The sequence below is a fragment of the Myiozetetes cayanensis genome, unplaced genomic scaffold (assembly GCF_022539395.1).
Source record: "Myiozetetes cayanensis isolate MyiCay16 unplaced genomic scaffold, myiCay2020 scf20-37, whole genome shotgun sequence".
In the NCBI taxonomy this organism is placed as follows: domain Eukaryota; kingdom Metazoa; phylum Chordata; class Aves; order Passeriformes; family Tyrannidae; genus Myiozetetes; species Myiozetetes cayanensis.
Genome location: NW_026087412.1, coordinates 11,162,342 through 11,183,398, shown reverse-complemented (window position 1 = coordinate 11,183,398; position 21,057 = coordinate 11,162,342). Strand labels below are relative to the sequence as shown.

Sequence of the window (21,057 nt, the reverse complement as noted above, 5' to 3'; positions counted from 1 at the left end):
TTCACAAAGAGGAACACTCAGCTAAGCTAGGACAACCCCCCCAACATGAATTAAAGGCAATGAACAAACTGTTTCTGCATTCTGAGTTAAGGATAATCACATTTTAACAACTGACAGAGCAACTTCAGCAAGTCAAAAGAACAGTGAGGTTGTCTAAAAACTTACCAGGTTGGGACTCAAAATCTTTCAAGTTCACTTCATACTCATCTTCATTGAGATATTGGTGTCGGCCCATCATTACAATGGCAAATTTAAACTATGAAAAGAAAAGGAAAAAAAACAACTGGTAGGACACCACATTAAAATAAAGCTTCAAATCTAAGTTCACAGTATAACCTGCAGCTGGTTGTAAGTCCTATTCTTTAGGGGTTGTAAAAGGCCAACGTACAAGAAAAGAAAAAAGTCTTCACAATGCTGCTCTAAAATACAACATCCAGGACATGGCAGAATTCCCATCCTTGGGACTTTACAAAGTGCAGTGAGGTAAAACCCTGCACACAACCTGACTTTGAGCCAAGTTCTGCTCCGAGCAGGGATGTGAAGTGGGGGTGGCCTCTAGAGGTCCCACACCAGCTACACTTTTCTGGGTCACTTCAGTGTTTTGCAGAGTATTTCTCTTGATGCAGTACAGAAATACCCCTACACACCCTACCTACTTATTCTTAGAAAAAGCATAATTTCAGTCAAGCAACTGTTCTATCAATCAAAACCTACACTTATCCCAAGTCTGTGGTTTGCATACTTATTAAAAGAAACTCATTCAGGGTCTACAGTCAGCAGTTAAAACTCTCCTAACTTGGAATTACCTTTTCAAATTCTTTCTCTTGTATGTCCAGCATTGTCTGAATCCGCTTCATAACCTCTCTGAAGTGTTCACCCTAATAATTACAACAAGAATTTTAATGTCAAAAAAATCCAGGAAAAACAAGGGAAGCTGCTAATATTTCCTGCTTTGAGCTTCATTGAAATATTTTGCCTTAATCTCTCTGCTATTTACAAAATTACACAAATGTCAACATCATTCAGTACAATATGGAACAACAGCAGGCAACTTGCTATAAATTCAGTGACTTCCAAGTTAAAAACATTTAACTTTTTTAACTTTTAACTTAAGTTAAAAGTTAAAAGACTTTAACTTAAGTTAAAAGTCTTAGTGATTCACCATAATGCAAACTGTCCCATAAAGTGACCAGGTACTGCCAGTGATATGTGCAAGTCAGGGTAAAGTTAAGAATCAAAGCTAGAAAATTAGCAGCCAAACAGGAATTTGAGGAAAAACCCTTCACAACATAGTCTTGCTAAGCATATTACTACTTTTTGCAGCATGTTTCTGCTCACTGTCTGTGTAAATTGCCCAAAAAAGTGATGAATCAACTTAAAGATGAATAATATGTATCAACTGTCATACACAAAGAAATGCAGTGCAAATGGTTTCCACCAGAAATCACTACAGAAGTTTTACTCGACAGTGATCAAAAATATGGAAATTAGTAAAATACTATGAGGTAGAGAAATGTGGATGCATTTCTTCTTGCCAAATCTTTAAAGGTAGGTAATTTTCATACAAACTAATATAAATGAACCAGAAAAAGTTTAGAAGCAAATGGTCAACTGCCCCCAGAAATACACTTTGATATTAAAAGGATCAGTGTGACATTCAACTGGAGCAGCACCACAGAAAAACCTGAGAATTTAAATTAAGCTTTCAAAATTAGCTTTCACTCTTGTATTAACTTCCAGCCCTAGAAGATAAAGGACATCAAATTACATAAGTTATGAAATGCAAAGACATCTCAGAAAGAGCTGAAGAAAATAACCTCATTTTCCATAATCACCTGTCTCAGTAAGAAGTCGAATAACCATGGCTTGGCCAGCTTTTACCAACAAGTTTGCACTGCAGTTACTAAAGTGGTATTAGAAACAGGGTTCCATGTTTGTTAGGGGGGTTCTGCAGGGGGCTGGGGAATGGGGCAGTACTGATTTGACAGCATTAGAAGTCCTTGTCTGAGGCAAATACCTACTTTCTGGATATTATACAGGCTCACTGCAGCAACCTGTACATGCAAAAAGGAACTGAGATGGTGAATGATTTAACCATAAAAAGGTAGAGACAGGGCAGAACTTTCTATACAGCTGCTGTATTTTCCTATACACTTGTTACACTAATCCATTTCTTTGACAGTACTTTAACAGAACATCATCAGTACAACTCCACAGGGAGAAAAAGGGAGGCATACAGTACCTGGTGTATCCTCAGCAAGAATGGAATTCCAAATGTCCCAAAAACCTCTTTGTGGAAATGTGCCACTGTGATTAGCATCTCATTTTCTTTATCTATATCTACCTGGTCCAGAGGAATTTCCTAGATCCAGACACAGAATTAGGACTGCAATCAGCTAAACTTCCCCCAAAAGTACCTTATTAAGTAACTAAAAGCACTACTGATGTCTTGTTACTGATGTAAAACAATTCTATTTAAAAACAATTAAAGGAACCACGTTGTTTGACAGTCTTTTTACAAGAGTCTTCATTACAGTTTACATTGGAAACTTTTTTTTTAAATTTTTGATTTGTGAGGCAGGTTAATAGATCTGAATGATGAAAAAAAATCACACTAAGTAACAAAATTTGCCTCAAGAAGCTCAAACTTCACAGAAAAGGAAACAAAGTCTTCTAGAATATTAAAGTCTAGAGTATGGAAGTGGGTTCTAAGCATAAACATTTATATCATGAGCCCTTAAACAAACCTTGGAATTATTGCCAAGATACTAAATGTCCTATGGACAGGCCCTTGCCAGGCCCTCATGTATTGTTATAATAAGCATGTATAAAAAAATAAAGACTGAAATAATTATAGGGAAGCAGATGGAACAAACAAGGATCCGTTTAGAAGGACTGCCTTTAAAAATACATATATATTATCAAGTAATCTAACTTGCTGCAGGCCTCACACTATGTGAAAATCAAATCCAGAAAAAGAGAATTACCACTTGAGAGAGTTTCCTCTCTCAAAGTCAAGTTTCAAAGTTTCTTTAAGAGAATTTTTTTACCTCTATTCGAAACGTTCGACTTGTGGCAGGTGACAAACACTCTAACAGCTCATCTTCCTGATGGACACCAATTATTTTGTAACTTACAATTTCTAGCAGCCTTAAAAATAAACAAACAGGAAAAGCATTTTTAAAAAAATAAATTAAAAAACCGCAAAACAATGCAATATTTCTTCCTCAAACCTTGAGAATGATTAGTGCAGTCAGGATGTAAAGTGATGCTACTTCTTTCTTTGTAAAACTTTAAATTCAGTCTTTAGTAAAAATTAAGCAGTGAAGCTACAAGAGGCTAAATTATTTCTGGCTCATGGCCAAAAAGCCAGTACATGCCATTACAAAACAAAGCTTTTTAATATAGATTGTTTTAAAAATTCTCTTTACACGACCTCACTTTTAACTCCTGTAACTCCCAAGAAATGAATGGTATGAAATGCTTGAATTGGAAACAATTATTAAATTGTGAGCTAACAAATGCAGTTGATGAAACTTATGCATCTCAAGAACATAACTCTATGAAATACAAAATAAATAATTGTGTATACAATTTATATTCATAGTTAATAAGAACACTTTTTAACAGTGGGAATCTGGAAGCTTTTTATTTTTAACACAGCATCAGACTTAATTTGTTAAGAATGGTTTTTCCAGTATTTTAAATTCTATGGATACTTTTCTGCATAAAATCCCTCATGACCACATAGAAGAAATCAAAATCCTCCAGCTTTACCTTAATTTCCCTGAACCTTTTTCAGAGAGTTCTACAACTTTTTTACATTCTTCTAACAGGTCCCGCACACACCCATGCTTATCTGGATATACTGTTATTTCCTGGGGAATTTGAAACACAAAAATCATTAGAAAATCTGAAAAATGTAAAAAACACACATTAAAGCACAGAACACACTGGATTTTTCACTTCATCTAAAATTCATCTTTAAAAAGACAACAATTACTAAAAATAACACCTATGTTATCTTCAAAAATTTTTGTTAACAGACACAATTTTTTCCTCTTTGTGGTTTTTGTCCTGTTGTTTCGTTAGGGTCTTTTTACATAAGGTACAAATTTGTTCTAAATTATTCCAGGACCGTATGTGACCCATAACCACAGCCATACCAGTTTTGACACAGAAACAACAGCAAATGCCTCACTCACCTCTTCCCTAAATTGGCTATTTAGCCATATGCATTTAAAACTTCTTCTGTTTTCAAAATCAGTTATTTTCATTTTGAGCTAAAGAAAGAAAAGAAAAACACTTTAGACATACTTTGAATAGGGCAGAATGATTTTTTTTTCAACTCACACCAATAAAAATAAAAGACTCTTACCTGTTGATAATAGAGTTTTTTCGGTTGCCTAGGCTTGAAGAACTGCAGAAGATCCCTTAAAGTACCTTCATAATTATGTCTAAGAGGATTACCAGGGCCATCCCTATAACTATAGAAGGAAAGAGGAAAAACATGAGTATGTTTTCCCAATCCATCTCTCCAAAATCCATCACTGCTCAGGAAATCGAAGCACCAAGAACACTTTTATTACCGGTTTCCAGTTTCCCGTAATTGCCACCACAGCCAAAGCAGCACAACATACAGAGCTTTAGTGATTTTTACACACAGCTGAGCTGTGGGAACAGAAAAACCATTCACTGTGTGTGTTAACTCTCTTGGATGTTTACAAGCTCACCCTCAGTGCTGCAGGGTGGCAGACCTGCATTCCTCCGGAATTACTGGTATAGCAGCACATGCTTTAGATTGGGGAAGGTTAATTTGCAGAGCCACACGACACAGCAAATTCCACAGTGACCACAGCACTGTAAACTACAAAAAGCTACTAAAATTCCAAGTCTCCTTGATGAGACACCCTCAGGTAGCTAAAGAGATGTAACTACACTTACATGAATACAAAAATATGTAAGCTTTGTGGGTGCATTATTCCTGCAGCACATACAGATAGCTACTAATACAGTTTTCTGCTAGTTTTACACAGATTCAAATCTAGTGCCTAAGAACACCATTTTAACCAGAAATATCCCTCTGAGCATGTGTGAACTTGCTAAATTGTTGTCATCTTCATAAAACCTCATTTGCGGACTTTGAGGAAAGAGAGGGAAACCAGTCCTGCATTTCAACTTGTAAAATCAGCAAAACTACTGCTTTTATGTGTACTTGTTTCTGCTCTCCTCCATTCTAGAAGTCTGCATTCACTGAAACAGCACTTGCATTAGCTCAGTAATTTATCCCAGAGCATAAGGCTTTGAATTAATGATTTTTTTTCAATGACACTTACTGGAACTCTTCTAAAACATGCAAATCTTTGAGGCTCTAGAGCCAGACACTTCAATATTCAAACTGCCTCTGTAACCTGCTGTGCATTCCAGAACGCTGACATCTTACTGGCAAAGAATTAGTTAACAACCTGGAAAAGCCTACAAAGTAACTGCTACCTACCTGTATTTGGGCTAAATCTTTTAAGGAATAGTTTAGACACAGAACACTAAGGAATTCATCTTACCCTTGGGACTTGAAAAACTGTAATAGCATTGGATCCGTGTTAAGTCTTTGCGCGACTGTCTTTGCAACCTGAAAATAAATTTGGGGTAAGTTCTGAATTATTTCAGACAGTTATGAGATTGCTCTACAATCATACACTCAATTCATTCCATGACAAGACCATTATGCTACTGACATTCTGAGGGAAACCCACTGTCTATCCCCCCAAGGCTAAATAAACTAGCACTGTCAGCTTCTGAACAGCTGACACAGAATAAAGGTATACTATGAAAAAAATGAGGCAACTGTTTTATTACAATAAATCACTGTCACCCAAAGGCCACAAAATCCACAACAATAGCTCTATTTCTCTTTCGCTTGTTTGGTTGAATTTGTTGTTGGTTGCTTTTTGCTGTTGGTTTGTTTTGGTTTTCATTTTTTTTAATTATAGTATTATTAGGGGAATAAGTAAGACTTGCTCTTTGAAGATTCCCACTCCTTTAATTCACTCTAAGTAAGTTAGGTTGCTTGGAGGGAATAAAGTAATAACACCACATTATTCCTGTATTTCACACCACTGCCTCACAGAAGGCATAGGCATTCTCTGTCCATTTTTGCCTTACCAAAAAACCCCAAACTATTAAAGACCTTACACTTCAGGTGGAAAGAAAATAAGAGAGGACAACTGGCTGAAAAGCAGATGATGAGAACAGGATAGCAAAAGTCATCTCTGACTTTCCCTGTGTATGCAGGTGCTCAAAGTGACAGAAAATAAACTGTCTGGTTTTAAGTGATAATTCTGACACTGACAAAATCAGCTGAAGGAGAACTGTAGGGAGCCAAATCTACTCAGGCTCTTAATATATCAGACCAACTTTATTTCTTTTTTTTTTTAAGCTTCAATGTCCAGTTTTCCTCATCTAAACACCCCATGTCACTCTTTATGAATACAACAAGTTTGATCTGTTAGTGCCACTGAGCATTAAACTGCATTGTGTGAAGAAAGCAATAGTTTGGTCTACAAAATGAATATTGTTGGTGATACTACAAGCACAACATAGGTATCACTAGATTCCCAAAGTATTTTCCTTCTAACAGCTAAATTTTACATGTCACTTCGAAAGCAAATGCATAAATTCATTAGAATATCATTTCCCCAACAGAGCAGAATGCCCTACCAAGAAAGAATCCTATTATCAAGTAACTTATTATTAACAAAACCAGGGAGTTTAGAGCATTTTCTTCTCACAAACCTTAATGGCTTCCTTAAATTTTTCGTTACCACAAGGCAAATGGTGTACAAGAGAAGATCTACTCTTTTCTAAAGGTAATATAATACCTTTAGAATATATAGGTATATATATATAGATGTATATATATATATATAGATATAGAATATAAAGGTAATATAATACCTTTATAATGCACTTGTGAAGGATTGCAAAAGTTACTTTCAGAACAAGGAAACGAAAGCAGAGAAACGGGCACGTGCCTGAAAGTAATTCATCCTATTGGATAAAGTAACAACAAAGCCTGGGTCGTTGGGGATGGTTTTATCACAGAAAATGACATCCACACGATGGTAGAGGTCTCGGAAGTATTCCTTAGCTGTTGGTAGTTCGCTGTTATCATTTTCTGGGTCATCCCTACAAGAGCAAACAGATGATAACACCATTACATATCACACTGTTACACACACAAACAGTTTGGGCTTTTAAAAACATGTCCTACAGTAAGTCAGCAACAGCTGAGAGGTACAGAACTAAAGTTTAGAGACCTTTTTAGAGAGCCAGCACTCATACACAGTAGGACTAATGCAATCAGTAGTGACCCAGAGCCCTGTGCAGTGTAAGGCCCATCGCCCTCACGTGCTGCGCTCGCTCTTGGCAGTCTGGCCGTCCCCTGGATCCTGTGGTTCCACAGCACCATTCCAGCAGGAGCCATCCCTCCCTCCCACCCTGGCACATCACTGTGTGTCTGTACTGATGCTGCACAGCTTTCCACATACCCCTGTATCAACTGCTTTGCACAGAGGCCAGAGGTACAGCAGCATTCCCTGGCCCATAGAAGCAGAGCAGTGGGCACAGAGGCTGGTTTGGGTCACTCCTGACTGGTACCCCAACTTCTCAGCAGAGAAATAGCACCAGGGTACAAGCTGTGCACTTACCCAGGAGTCAGCAGCCAGCCAAGGGTGCATAACACCAACTGGGTCAACTGGGAATGCGAGTTCCAAGGCATGACATGAGAAATACATTCATCTCACATAATCTGGGATAAGAGTGCTGAAGACAGACTAGCTGGCTTCCACCCACTGTCAGCCCATGGAGAGAAACACAGCAACACAGTTGGGTGTGACCATCAGCAGTGAGAGCATAGAAATGCTGATTTATAGCCCTGACAAGATTATGAAAGATCCCTTTAATGGGTACAAGATGCAGGAGTTCCCCTTTTGCCTCGGAAAAGACTCCAGCTGAAACATCAGTACACCTACAAGTTGCACATGCTCAGGCAAACTGGGAGCGTCTCATCACCGCAGACCAGGACACCAGTAAGGAACTAACTGTGAGTGTCAGTAAAAGGGAAGAAGGGAAGGCAGTTTAGTTCAGTCCTAGGCTGAAAGGAGCTCCAAACCAAGAGCCTTGTACAGTGGCCCCAGCACTGAGCCGAGGTCTGAAATGCTGGAAGGTTCTTCGGGGTCTGAGTTGCACTGCCTCCACTAAAAAGCTGCACAAATCAAATGCATTCCTGAACCATTCTCTGTAATATTAGGACCTATTTCAGGATCTTAGTTTCCTAAACTAGCATGAAACCTTCTTTTTCTTAAATAATATGGTATGTGATAATTAAAGTACTACCAATGTTTTCATTTCCCCTTTGAATAAACAAATGAGAACTGCTGAGAACACATCTACTGCTGCTCTTCTTAAAAATGCTTAGTTAAAGGAAATTCTGCTTCCAAAGTGAACCAGATGATTTAAATGCACTGATAAGCTGGCTCCTTAAAATACATACTTCTGAAACACTATGATGTCGCCATCCATGAGTTCATCCAGAGCTTTATCAAGAGATACATCATAGTCTTGAATCCTTTCTGTTAAATTGGGTTTAACTTCCTGCAATAAAAAACAAAAATTACTGATCACAGAATAAACAAAAGACAAAAATAAAGGTCACATCTAAAATCTTCATGTAAGGTAACCTGTATCTCCTTTTAACTAAAAAAAATGTGTGTATACATATATATATATATATAGAGACATACACACACACACACAAATTAACTGCAATCTGAGCTAGGGTCCAGATAGACCTAATTGCTGTTGACAAAACTGGCTTCTCATTTTTACCTTTGGAATCTCACTCAAGTTATCTTAATTTTCAAAACTATTTTATCATTACCTTGATAATGGTTTTTTTTAATTAATTTGTCCAAAATTAATTTCCTGTTGAGTCAGATTCCAGGAAGGTTGGAGAGCAGTGATTATGCTCACTTACTTTAACAGTGCAGGACTTACGTACACCAATTCATTTTTCTTTAAAATAAGTATTAAAAAAAAAAACAAAACTCCAAAAAAGCCATAATGAAAACGCAAGTATTATAAAATATCTATATGCATATTACATATTTATACTTGTAGGGTGGGATAAAAGCACCTGTCTAAGCAAACTGGAATCAAACTGTAACCCTGCCCTGCCCAGAGCAGGAGCAGCTGACAGTTTTGTTCTTTAGGATGGCAATGTGTGTGCTGCCCTGGAACCACCAGAGAGAGCAGCAGGACTGCTAACAAACTTCCCAATAAAAACCCAGTTCCTTGTTCTTTCTCTAGCCATGACTTTCCCTTGGCAAGATCTGGATCTTCAGCACTCAATAAATACAGCAGTTCTGAAGATTTACTATCTGTGTATTTGGGCAGGAACGTGCTAGCAGAGTAAGGACTTTGTTTGATGAGTTCTGACTTATGAAGGAAGGAGAAGATGCAGTGTTTTTTCTCAGTTTCCCTGTCTAAGGGGGGCACTGAAAATACAATGGTCAACAACATCAGCAACATTAGCTCCTCTTACATGGCAACAGAGAATCAGCACAACTAAGCTACTCATGTAGGTCTTCATGGAGAGGTTTTTTTGGTTTTTAAAGTCTCACACTTCCAGATGTTTAATATTAAATCTGTTTTGAAGTTAACTATCTGCTACTCTTTTGCAGCACGACAGACCCCAAAGCTACAGGTCACAGGGCTGATGGTTTATAAATCATCATGAGCAACTTTTTTAATGAACAAAGCTGCTTATTTTTTTAGTTGTAGCATGTAAAAGACACAGAAGTTAGAAAAAGTCTGTCAATGCAAACCTCATAGAGGATAAGGTTAGTTTCTTGTGGAAATCCTGCTCTCTCACACATAACTGGAAGCAAGTCACCTGTTGGAAAAAAAAGGAAGGAATGTTAAACATGTTGCAGTAACTGCTAATGAGACCAACCACAGAAAGGAGAGAACCTATTTTTCTACCCTGGAGAGATAAGTTTTACAATGCCTAAGAAACAGCCTTCCAGGTTAAAACCTCCCTTGTTGACATCCAACCCAGAAACATATTTTAAGGTTTCCTTCCACTTCATTTGAACAACAATATATGTGAAAGACCATTGGAAATTCAAGACATGAAATAACACCCCTCCTTCCCCAGAGAAAAAATTTAATATCTTTAAAAATAAATAAATTATGGTAGCTAAAATAAAAAATTAGAAAAGACGTACAAGTCAGCAAAATGAAAAACTGAAGTATTTTTACTCAACAGACATTTGCTGAATTCCTTAAGTGGACCCATATGAAAATCCAAGGCTGACACCCAATCCGGTCTGAGCAGCTGCTCAGGCTGCCATAGTGAAAGATTGCTGAGGAATTATTTTAAAAGCTATTTCAGGAGTATATTTCACAAAAATCCTTGAAATAGGAGGGAAACCCAAACTGGAGAGTAATATCAAATCTCAAAGTGATTTACAACAAGTCTGAAACAGCTGTTTATATTCAGCAACATCTGGTGAGGACAGCAAACCTGTAACCAACAATTACCTGACCACCAACAGTGACATGCTCAGTCCTGCAGAAAGTGTCACTGACACAGCACAGGGAAGAAAACTGTCAGGTTCTGGGTTAAATAAGAATCTGTTTCTGTGGTGTCCCTTTAGTTTCAATGATAGAAACATTATTAAAAGAAAAAAAAAATGCAACCTACTGTCTTTAAAAACTTTCGGTTATACCAAAGAAATTGAATTTCAGAACTTACGTATTTTACAGGATATAGGGGTGTAGATATGTCCACAATAATTCAAACTCCGAGTCTTCGGATCGTACATCTTCAGAAACAACATTACATCATCTACAAAGTAAGAAACAAGACTTAATTTTAAGTAAGGGTTAGGGCAGGAAGGGGGGAAGAAGATCACCTAGATTATTTTCTTTACACACTAATAAGTAGGTGCCTTTGATTTAATTACTTGATGCCCTTAAAATATACATAGAGAGAAATTTATTTAGTGAGTCTAAAAACATGCAAAGCATGTCTTACACTTCGAGAGAAATGAAGGAAAAACTGCATGAGAAAAACTAATTTCAGCACTGTAGTAGTTTGATGGTTACATCAATGACATCCTTGAAGAAAGGAGTGTACAATGTGTTTGGAGATATACCCAAAACAGAAGTATTTTGTATTTAGGGAAGGTTTAGCCCATCTGCTTACGATCTTTATCAAACTTGGGTAATGTTGCTCCAGTAGCAGCCATCTCCGGATCTACTGTTTCCAAAAATATTGTCCATGGATTCTCATTGTCACTGAGCTCAATCATCTATGTAGAAAGATGTGAAATAAGAATAAAAAAGGTCTCTGGAGAACATAATACAAACTCATATCTGCATTTTAATCAGATACAACAACTTCATGACATTCTATGAGTGGGGAGACTTTTGGGGTCTTTAAAGTTGTGTTAAAGGCACTTTATGAAGTTTATTAAGAGAAACCAATACAGATATAAACCCACCAAATGTTAAACAAAGCATTAATGATTGGTTTTATTTAAAATAAACCCACCTCTTTCTCATTTAAAAATGTACCTACAACTACCTTGATTATGGCAAGAACATTATTTCACGTTAGAAGTAACACAACAGTGACAGGACAGAAACCAATCACTGTTTTCTGTGGTATTTAGACACAGCGTTCCACATTTTAAGCAACACATTTCATTAAATCCAGACTTTTTGCTCAAATAATAAGAGGACTCAAAAAGATATTTCTGTTTCAAATCTAACACAAAAAATCATGATCATACCTTTTTTTTTCATGGAGGAAAAATCATGCACCACATTCCTGCTTCCTATCCAAATTAATCCACTAAATCTCAAATCTGTTTAAGTATCAAACTTCACCAAATACAATGAAATTATTTTAAGTTAACACCCTGAAAAAACTGGTCCCAAACTTAGATATTTTTAATAAGAACTAAAGATTATGAATGATGGACAGAAAAATAATGTCCTCTTATCAGTGACTATTTACCGTTTTATTGCCATCTGCTTCATTATCCAACATTGCAGGTCTTTTTGTTCCATTACTTCTTGCTTGCATTGGCCATAATCTGATTTGATCTTGGGGAAATCCCTAAAATAAACAAAAAACGTGTCAGGAAACTAAAACAAAACAAGGGGAAAAGGCTAAGATACTTCTATTAAACCCAAACAGATCTGTGTTAAAAGGTCTAAATTATGACTGCTGGAGAAGGTAAAGGCTATGAAGCAACCATAATAAGTTCATAAAATAAGTACATACAGGTATTCAGCTAAAGAAAACTTACCATCGTTTGAGAGAGGTTTTGGACAAATTCTGTGAGCGTGGAGTTTTTTAATACTTTAAAAACAGTGTATTTCACTTTTTCTTCATCATACATATCATTGCCTTGGTGACCACAGAACTGATCCTCTGCCACTATCTGAAAAATGACATTTAAAGGTTACTACTCATATTAGCTCAGCTGCACCACGTAATACCTCCTCATGATGCTTTACTACACAACCTCACTGGCTCCCTGGGTGGTGGCACAGTGCTAACACTATCTGTGTTTGCATGAAGACAATTTGCAAGCACACAGATTACAATTAAATTAAAAAATTGTGATTGATAGTCACATCAGTGCAAGTAATTAAAATATACTAATTCTTACAAATCCTGGACAATTAAAAACCAGTTGTGCTTAGATCCCAGTCTTGGAAACATGTGCTCTAACAATCTTGGCACTTAGAGAGGGGAAAAAAAAAAGCTACATAATTCTTTTATGGTGTAAGGCAAGAGGGCTGCCTAAACCTTCTCCTGTATTTCCCAGAGCCACCCCTGCACTCTTTGTTAACAGAAACACAAACGCTGCCAGTCTCCCCACTGGAAACAGCTCCAGTGCAAATGCACTGCAGAACGAGCCAAACTTCACCAGTGACTCTACTCATGAACACCAGAAAGAAGATGCAAAGAAACACGGAGGCAAATGGAAAATGGGTTCTATTTTCCTGTGCCAGATGGGCTCTGGAAAGAGCCATAAACAGGGTTCCTTAAGGCAATTCATAACGATCTAGTCCATCTGGCTTTTCCAAAAAGATAATTGCAAATATAAGCACTCTCTCCTTCTGCTTCTACTTGATGAGCTCAGTTTGGCAGAAGTCCAGGCTTGCAGCCTATGGCTAGATACATTCTAATTTTAGAAAATAATTCCTGAAGGAGATAAAAGTGCAGTGGCAGGGCAGCCATTTGAAATAACCTGGTCCTTTTCCTTTCACCTGAACTTACTATTTTTACTCATAAGCACATATATCCTACAGAAAACAGAAATGTCTATATTAGACAGTATTGTGTGATTCATTAGGATTCTCTGCATATGTAAATATACTTACAAGCACTAAAATAATAATTTCACTTCAAACACTACTTCAGAGCACGAATTAAAAAAAAAAAAAAAAGTTAAAAGAAAAGGAAAGAAAAATCAATGTTTGTCTCAGGTGGCTCAACATTCTGAATTTTCATGGTAAGGTAGTTGCAACTTAATCTGTTTCAAAAGCTGACCTGCACTTGCATATAGAGGTGAGCTTCCTGTCTCTCCTTCCTCTTCTGAGCTTCTATCCTTTTCTCTTCTTGTAGCCTTTCTACAAGTTGTTGAGGAATATCATGGTCGGTGACAGGTTGCAAAACTTCACCTACAAAGCAGATTTTATTATGTCATTTCAAGATTTACATCAAACAGTGCTTTTTTCCATACACATTTGACTTGCCTCTGACTTGAAGTCAAAACCAGCTTTCTTCATCTTATAATTAAAAACATGGTTTGATATCATCATACTTTGGCAAAAGCAGCTTTTTCTATCCCAAGCCAAAACACACTACTTCCATGAAATATGTATCATAGACTTCTGAATTAAACATTCAGAATTAAAAAAATATTTACTACTGCTCCATTTTTTAGCATCCATATATCTACATATTTATAATCAATTTGATTTAGATTCCATTACTGAAGTTAGTTCAGCAAGTTTTCCATCCTATAAAACAACCAAGGTCTGAAGCACTTTGCAGACACCCAGTCCTGCCCGACTGTGCTAAAAGGCACCCCTAGATTAGCACACACTTTCCGAACACGAGAGAAAGGCTGGTTGATCCCATGGGATTTTTCAGAAGTAAATTATAGCCCTAAACCCCTGTTTTTAAAAGCCCCTTGGGGTACACACAGACAGAGGACACCTACTGAGTTTGGACTCCCTGATGTAGACCAGCATGTAGGCGTTGGTGCAGTGCCGCACTGACAGGTCATCGTCGTGACCCCCGTAGTTGTGTTCGATCGCTTCCTCCTTTGTGCATCTCGATACAACATCATCGTCAAATTTACACCACTAGAGAGAAAATTTTATATAAATATGATTTTACACATAAAATCGTGTTCTTGAATGATAAATTATTCCTATTTCTGGCACGGCTTCCAGCTCTCTGAAGTAACTGAAATTACTCTTCAAGCAGCGTGACTTGTAAAAAAAGATCTAGTTCAGTGTAATTTGTGCTACCTGCTACTTGTGCTCAGCAAAAGGAATTCCAAAAATACCAAACCTTTGCTGAAGTATTTGAACATTTTACACTGAATATCAGAAGCTTCTCTTCAAACCGTTATTCAAATATCAAGTATTTCTGCAAGAAGCAGAAAACTGAGCTTATTTGTTGTAGAATAAAATAAAAAGCAGAGATGCACAAGACATCTGGTAATTATTTGTATATTTAGACCAATTTACATAGAATTTTAAATTCAAACAATAAAGTCAATTAAGAACAAATGACAAATAGCAACAAATTAACAGTAAAATCTGACTTCTGCTTTTACTGTAAATAGTCATGTACACACAAAACCAGCCAACTCAAGGGAAGAGGCACTTGACCTATAAATGTCTGATCCAATCAAGTCACCTAAACCTGTAACAGTGGGACATGCAAACATGCTTGAACTTCTGAGTCACAGAAACATTTGAAATGTTCGTATTTGCTTCAGCAAAGTCAGTCTAAAAAAAAATTGCTGCATAAAATCAGTTTGAAGTAGAACTTTAACACATCCACACATTGATAAAGGGATTCCCTTAGTCAGAAGCCTTTTGCTGTAAGTCAAGTGCATCAGACTTTTCTTTTGGGGTGCAAAAATTCCAGAAATTTGCCCATTAAGAAAACTCCATGTACACCTTTGCAACACACACACACACACACGCTTGTGTTTAAGGTGCTTTCCAATACTCACTTTGCCATCGCCCTTTGGATTTAAGTAAACAACGTAATGTCCACCATGGTTATCTCCACTGTGGACCAGGACTGCGTGGAGAATGTAATTCGCAGGGTCTTTAGGATCTGTTTTTTGCAAAAATTCATCTAGTGGTAACTGTTCAGGAAATTCAAACCTAGTTTTGAAAAGAATTAAGGTAATTGTATTTGTAGTTAAGACAGACACACAATATTAAGCACTACTATGGAGCACTGTATGTACTCCTAAAGCAAGTAGCAAAAATTGAACACGTTACTGTCACAATGCTATTTTTCTCCAGGACATACTGCACACAGTGGCAGAATTTATACTGTTTTAATGTGGAATAAAAATAATCTTTGCAAGCACCTCTGGAAAAGTATGCCCTCGGTAACAAGGGTAAGAGCACTTTAACTGAAATAAGGCTGGTTTGGATTCACTGTGTCAAGATAAAAGCTTTAAAATATGTTATTTTCTGACAAATCCAGCTTTCCTAGCACAGCTACCACTGCACTGAAATATTATTTTGAAATGCCTCACCTTGGTGAGGCTGAAATCACTGCAATACAGATTTAGTTTACAACCAGCAGTGAATGTCCTTTAGAAATTATCAGCCTCTACTTACAGTGAGGGGGCAAATGGTTCTTCCTCCATCTATGGAAACAGATGGAGGGGAAGCAGATAACTCCTTATTCATCTTACTTACTCTTGTGGTAGCCTATCCACACACAAACAGGATTTTGGCAAATTATTTCTGGTAAAATACATTCACAGGTCCACATTCTAAAATCAAAAAAATGACCATCCAACCCAAAAAACCCACAAACTAAACCAACCAAGCAACTCACCTATCATTTATCTTGATGTTTTGGTCAGTCTGAGGATCATACATAAACCTCATGAGCTGTAGGTGTAATACTGGTGGCAATGTTAGGAACTTCACACCTTTCTCTGCCTCCTAGACATTTTAAAGGAAACAGAGGGTTGAAATTGGAAGATTTTAACAACTCAAAATATTTGTTTGCTGCAGACACTCTTCCTAAGGACTTTCATGGGTTTGATGAACCAAAGAATGGTTCAAAACTTGGGTGCAAGTAAACTACCCCAATGGTGCACCAACCTTCTCATGAGCTACTACAGTAACACAAGAACTCAGTTAATTTAAATTTAGGCCATTCATACAAGCACAGGTGGACACCTCACAGCATTAAGAGCAAGTCACTTGTATAAATAAAATTTAAAAGAGAATATGGAGGCAAACACTCATTTTTGATCAATTAAGAATTTCATGTTCATTGTATTCCTGGCAACAAGTATTGGCTACTGTGCTGTACCTTCCCAAGAACAGCAAAAGAATATATAAAACATTACTGACAAAATCTGGGGTATCAAAGCTGCAGAAATAAGCTTTAGTAAAACAACATTAATTATAAAGAAACTTCAGCTTCCTCCAGTGGGTGCAGCAAAGTGCAACTGAAAAGCACACACATAAATGTTTAAAATTCCAGGGTTCATTTGGTGTTCTTGTTGATGATACAAACATCAACTCTCTACAGTTACTCCTGGAGCTATGATGCTTTTTAACTTGGACACATGGAAGAACAGGCTACTCAGAGGAAGAACTTTTCGGTCTTGAGATTGGTAGAAAAGTGAAACATTTCAGCTGAAAGACTTGGACCTATAAAACTCACTGCTATAAAATCTGTGATTGCTATAAAATCTGTACTCTGTTTTCAGAAACATAACAACAACCGATAATAGCTATGCAAAGCTTGTCTAAGAAGAAACATCACCAGACTCAGTTGATACAATCTAGAATGGGTTTTGCAACATTGTTTTGCTAGTTATTTTCCTTTGTTATTTTATCAAGGATAAAGAAATAATATTTAAAAGCAGATTAAAAAATACCTGCAAGCCATGTTCTCCTGCATCATATTTGTTGTCACCATCCAACTGTTCCACTGCAACGTAGTCAATGAAGGACTCAAAAACTAAATGAGAAAAGATTGGGGAGTTGTACAGAAGGAGGAGTAAAAAAGTAAGTTTACTCCAGCCTGCAATGTATTATCAAAAAACACATTAGGACGTGAGAGTTTGTGTTTGAGTATTTCTGTCTTTACTTTTAAAAGTTTTTATATTGCTTAAGAGTGTCCAGAAATGCACCAAATTGTAGGAGCATACGTAAGGGTATCAATAGATTTCAAAATCAGAGTTACAACTGTCTTCCAAAACTCCTCACTCTGCAGCTGTTGAGCAGCACGATGACTCTGTCTGCTGGACTCTTACACATCCCTTTTCATGCCTTGTACTCCAAGCACTCAGTAAAGAGATGATAAGGGACCACTGTTATGCTGTTCTGATGAGTTCATTCCTTTTATTTGCTTATTACTATGGTCAGGTCTAAATAGGAATCTATTTCCTTCGAGTTCATCTTTATATATAAATTATTTTTAATAATTTATATGTTGTCACCATGGCAGAGTATGCAGTTTTATGACATCAGGAAAACTCCTGAAGTTCATGGACTTTTTTGAAAAAATACCAGTGACAGAATTAGGGAGGAAGGAGCAGGGATAAGGGGGGGAAAAAAAAAGCTAAGGCAGGTAAAAACATTTTCTGCAGAAAATATTTTCAATTAGGTGTCTTAAAGCAAAGATTTTCAAATTGCTGTGCACCAACAAAACCATCTGAAATCATAAGGCACTGAAGTCCAACACGTTGAATTATTTAATAAGTGCATATCACAGTATGTCACTTACTATTTTTCTTTCCCTTTATACTTAGCTGGATGTCATAATAATCTTCTATTCGTTCAGATCGATAGTCTACGTGCTTGCATTGGATATAAGACTGTAAACAAAACAAAAAGCCAAAGAATTTCAATGCATACAAGTAACAGAGTAAATGTAATTATCTTTTTAAGAAGTATTAAATACATACCACCATCTTCCCTCTGAACAATTTAGGAATAGTGCCTTCTACACACGTGCCTTTCATTTTATTTTCCACATTATCCAGCAGCTGAAAGAAAAATTAGTTTTTACATAAGGTGATCTTGCAGTTTTTTAATTTATTTATCACATACAGATGACTACTTCACTAATTACACTCTACATCACTTAGACAAAAATGAAATGTTAGTCTGTTTGTACTGGCATCTCCTTTCTAGTCCTTTAAATCCTCCTTTTCCCCCTAAAACCTGCACTGAGGACTACCCCAGCTACATTCCTTTGAGTCTGGAAAACCCCACAGATGTAACAATGTATTTGTAGCTTCAAAACTGCACTTCTCTCCACGGCTATAAAAGCACCACTAACACGTTTCAGTTACTTTCAAGCTTCCCTATTCTTTAAAAATTCCTCACCTGGAAAAGCCCATAAGCAATCCCAATTCTTATAAAGAAATAAACCAAGGCAAAAACTCTGCCTTTGAAACCTAATTTAAATTAATCAAAGGCCACTATTACTCAGATTGTTAGTAAATTTTATTATATATACACAGCATCAAGAAACAACATTATGCATCACAGATCAGCAAGAAATAGTACAAACGTACCACTCGACATAATTCCTGGACATCATGTTGCATGAAGCTGTCTAAAGTTTCCCACCTTTGTAAGGCAAATAAATACAACATTACTAATTGTGAAGAAAACTTACAGCTCAAAAGACATTTTTGTGATTTCTCAGCAGATCAAGAATGTAACGCACAGCAAGATGTAAGGACTGAGGTTCAGTACTGGTTGAAGCACAGGATCTTTAGTTCTGTGGGATTCCCTCAGCAGGAGGAAGGGGCAGTGAACTTGTGAGATGTTTTGGCAGCCGTTCTGTGCCCACCTGCCTTCTCCTCTGGGGGACTGGGGACAGGGAGGGCAGGCAGAGCCAGCTGGAGAGGCAGGAGAATTCACCCAGTCTACAACCTAGCCTCAGTTCATGCCAAAAAAACTCTTGAAGAAAAAACCTGGGAGCAATTCAATGCTGTCAGAATAGCTCCCACAGTGTGTTTCTAGCTGCCTCTTCTGAGGGTCCTTCAGGTGCAGTCAAGGAGTGCTCAGGGATTATTTCAGCACATGAAAGGAAGCAAATGGATTTATAGGAAAGACTGGCTCCTTTGTGCTCATCTAAACAGTTAATCCTCGGCACACAGTAACTCCAAGGAGGCCTTCAGCCTTCTGAACTGCCCATGTGCAAACACACTGGTGTGACAGCAGGGGTGAGAGCAGCAGTCTGTAAATGCCTCACAGCCAAGGTGCACAGTGCAGCCAAGGGGCTCAGCACTACTGCCTTCAACGAAACGAGAAACGTGAAATGTTTCTGGTTCCAGCATGGAATACTTTCTCCTGTGAGCTCTTCAACTCAAGAATGGTTTTAGAATTTTAAGTCTCTGACAACTCTTCTTGCAGCAGTCCCCACTCCCAACCACATGAAATAAGCCCTGCTGACCATAGGCTCCAGCTTCAGCCTGATGTTCCACCCCAGCCCTGGAAGTCACCAGCACAGAGGTGATCAGGAGCACTACTGACTTTATCTTCCCTCCCACTCTCCTCTCTGTGACTCACCCCCACTGTCACACGGCAGCACACTCATCTCAACATTGTGCCAACAACTGTGTGGGGGTCCACACTTTAAAAGGTTAATGAAGTGACCTGTTAGATAATTAAAAATGGAAAATAATGTCCTGACTCCCTAGGCTTGAAACACCACCCAGCTTAAAGAACAAAACCAAGAAATGGTTACATACTAAAATTAGGATTAAAAGGGCTCTGTCAGACATGCCATCAGTTTCTACTTAAAGAAGCCAATATTAGTTAGAAACTCACAACACCCACTAAAAAATAATACTCTAAACAGCACTTAGGTAGGGCTCACAAGGTCAGACACTCCCTGATTCCACGGCGAGGGAAGGGGGAAACCCAGATCTTGAAACACATTCAAAAATTCCTTCCCAAAAATGAAAGCAGGCATGAACACATTTTTAAATTCTTGTTCTCAGATACAAAGTCAAGCATCTGAAACACCCTCGGGAAAGGTCTCTTCATGCTACTAAAGATGACACAGCTGGGATCTTAATTCAAGATGAAATATTTACACTTTCACCAAGTCCTTCCCATGTAACAGGACAGCAGGAGCACTGATAAACTAAATATACAGTGTGCTAGTAGGAAGAGTGTATGGTCAGAAAAACATACAACACTGAGGTTCCTGATTTCATTTTAAACTTCCCCAAAAAGGTGCAAAGTAGAGGTTGCAAAGACACAGGTTTTATTAGGACAGAGCACCACTACAAGGGTTAAGCAGCAGATGCAGGATGAACACCAGGGCAGCCGTGTGAAAAAGTTGATACAAACTTCCTCATGCGTTTTTAAATAAAAAAGTGCTTGTCAATATTACTACAGAACTAGTCTACACATACAGTGAAACAAAGTAATGCACAATACAGTATTTTAGAACAGATTTTAATAAAATCCTACTCCACACTTACAGGACTTGCAAGGAGAAGGCTTGTAAAGGTTATGCTAATCATAATCTTTCTGTCCTAACCTGTGCTCAGCTAAAACATCACGCTCGTAAAACACACAAAAACCCACTCTCAGTTTAGCTCTAATGTATAATTCTATGTCTAAATACTCCAGATTTACCATTACACCCTCTAAAACCATCTCACAAGAAAACAACCAGACCAATATTAGGCAGTCAACTGGATACTGGGCAAAAAAGAG

General features: G+C 37.5%; 1 protein-coding gene across 1 annotated transcript in view; it reads right to left on the bottom strand.

Annotated features, from left to right (window-relative positions):
* The window catches only part of USP7 (ubiquitin specific peptidase 7), a 69,094-nt gene that overhangs the window by 3,277 nt on the left and 44,760 nt on the right, over positions 1-21,057 (bottom strand). Inside the window, exons 8-30 of the mRNA XM_050317118.1 lie at positions 18,894-18,948; positions 18,279-18,359; positions 18,098-18,188; positions 17,247-17,329; positions 16,187-16,296; positions 15,339-15,495; positions 14,310-14,454; positions 13,634-13,764; positions 12,381-12,515; positions 12,086-12,187; positions 11,270-11,375; positions 10,817-10,909; positions 9,885-9,952; positions 8,552-8,652; positions 7,032-7,185; positions 5,562-5,629; positions 4,379-4,487; positions 4,206-4,283; positions 3,778-3,878; positions 3,051-3,150; positions 2,243-2,362; positions 807-878; positions 166-256 (exon numbers count right to left, since the gene is read on the bottom strand). Coding sequence (XP_050173075.1) covers positions 166-256; positions 807-878; positions 2,243-2,362; positions 3,051-3,150; positions 3,778-3,878; positions 4,206-4,283; positions 4,379-4,487; positions 5,562-5,629; positions 7,032-7,185; positions 8,552-8,652; positions 9,885-9,952; positions 10,817-10,909; positions 11,270-11,375; positions 12,086-12,187; positions 12,381-12,515; positions 13,634-13,764; positions 14,310-14,454; positions 15,339-15,495; positions 16,187-16,296; positions 17,247-17,329; positions 18,098-18,188; positions 18,279-18,359; positions 18,894-18,948 — 2,351 coding nt within the window. The remainder of the gene's footprint in view (positions 1-165; positions 257-806; positions 879-2,242; positions 2,363-3,050; positions 3,151-3,777; positions 3,879-4,205; positions 4,284-4,378; positions 4,488-5,561; positions 5,630-7,031; positions 7,186-8,551; positions 8,653-9,884; positions 9,953-10,816; positions 10,910-11,269; positions 11,376-12,085; positions 12,188-12,380; positions 12,516-13,633; positions 13,765-14,309; positions 14,455-15,338; positions 15,496-16,186; positions 16,297-17,246; positions 17,330-18,097; positions 18,189-18,278; positions 18,360-18,893; positions 18,949-21,057) is intronic.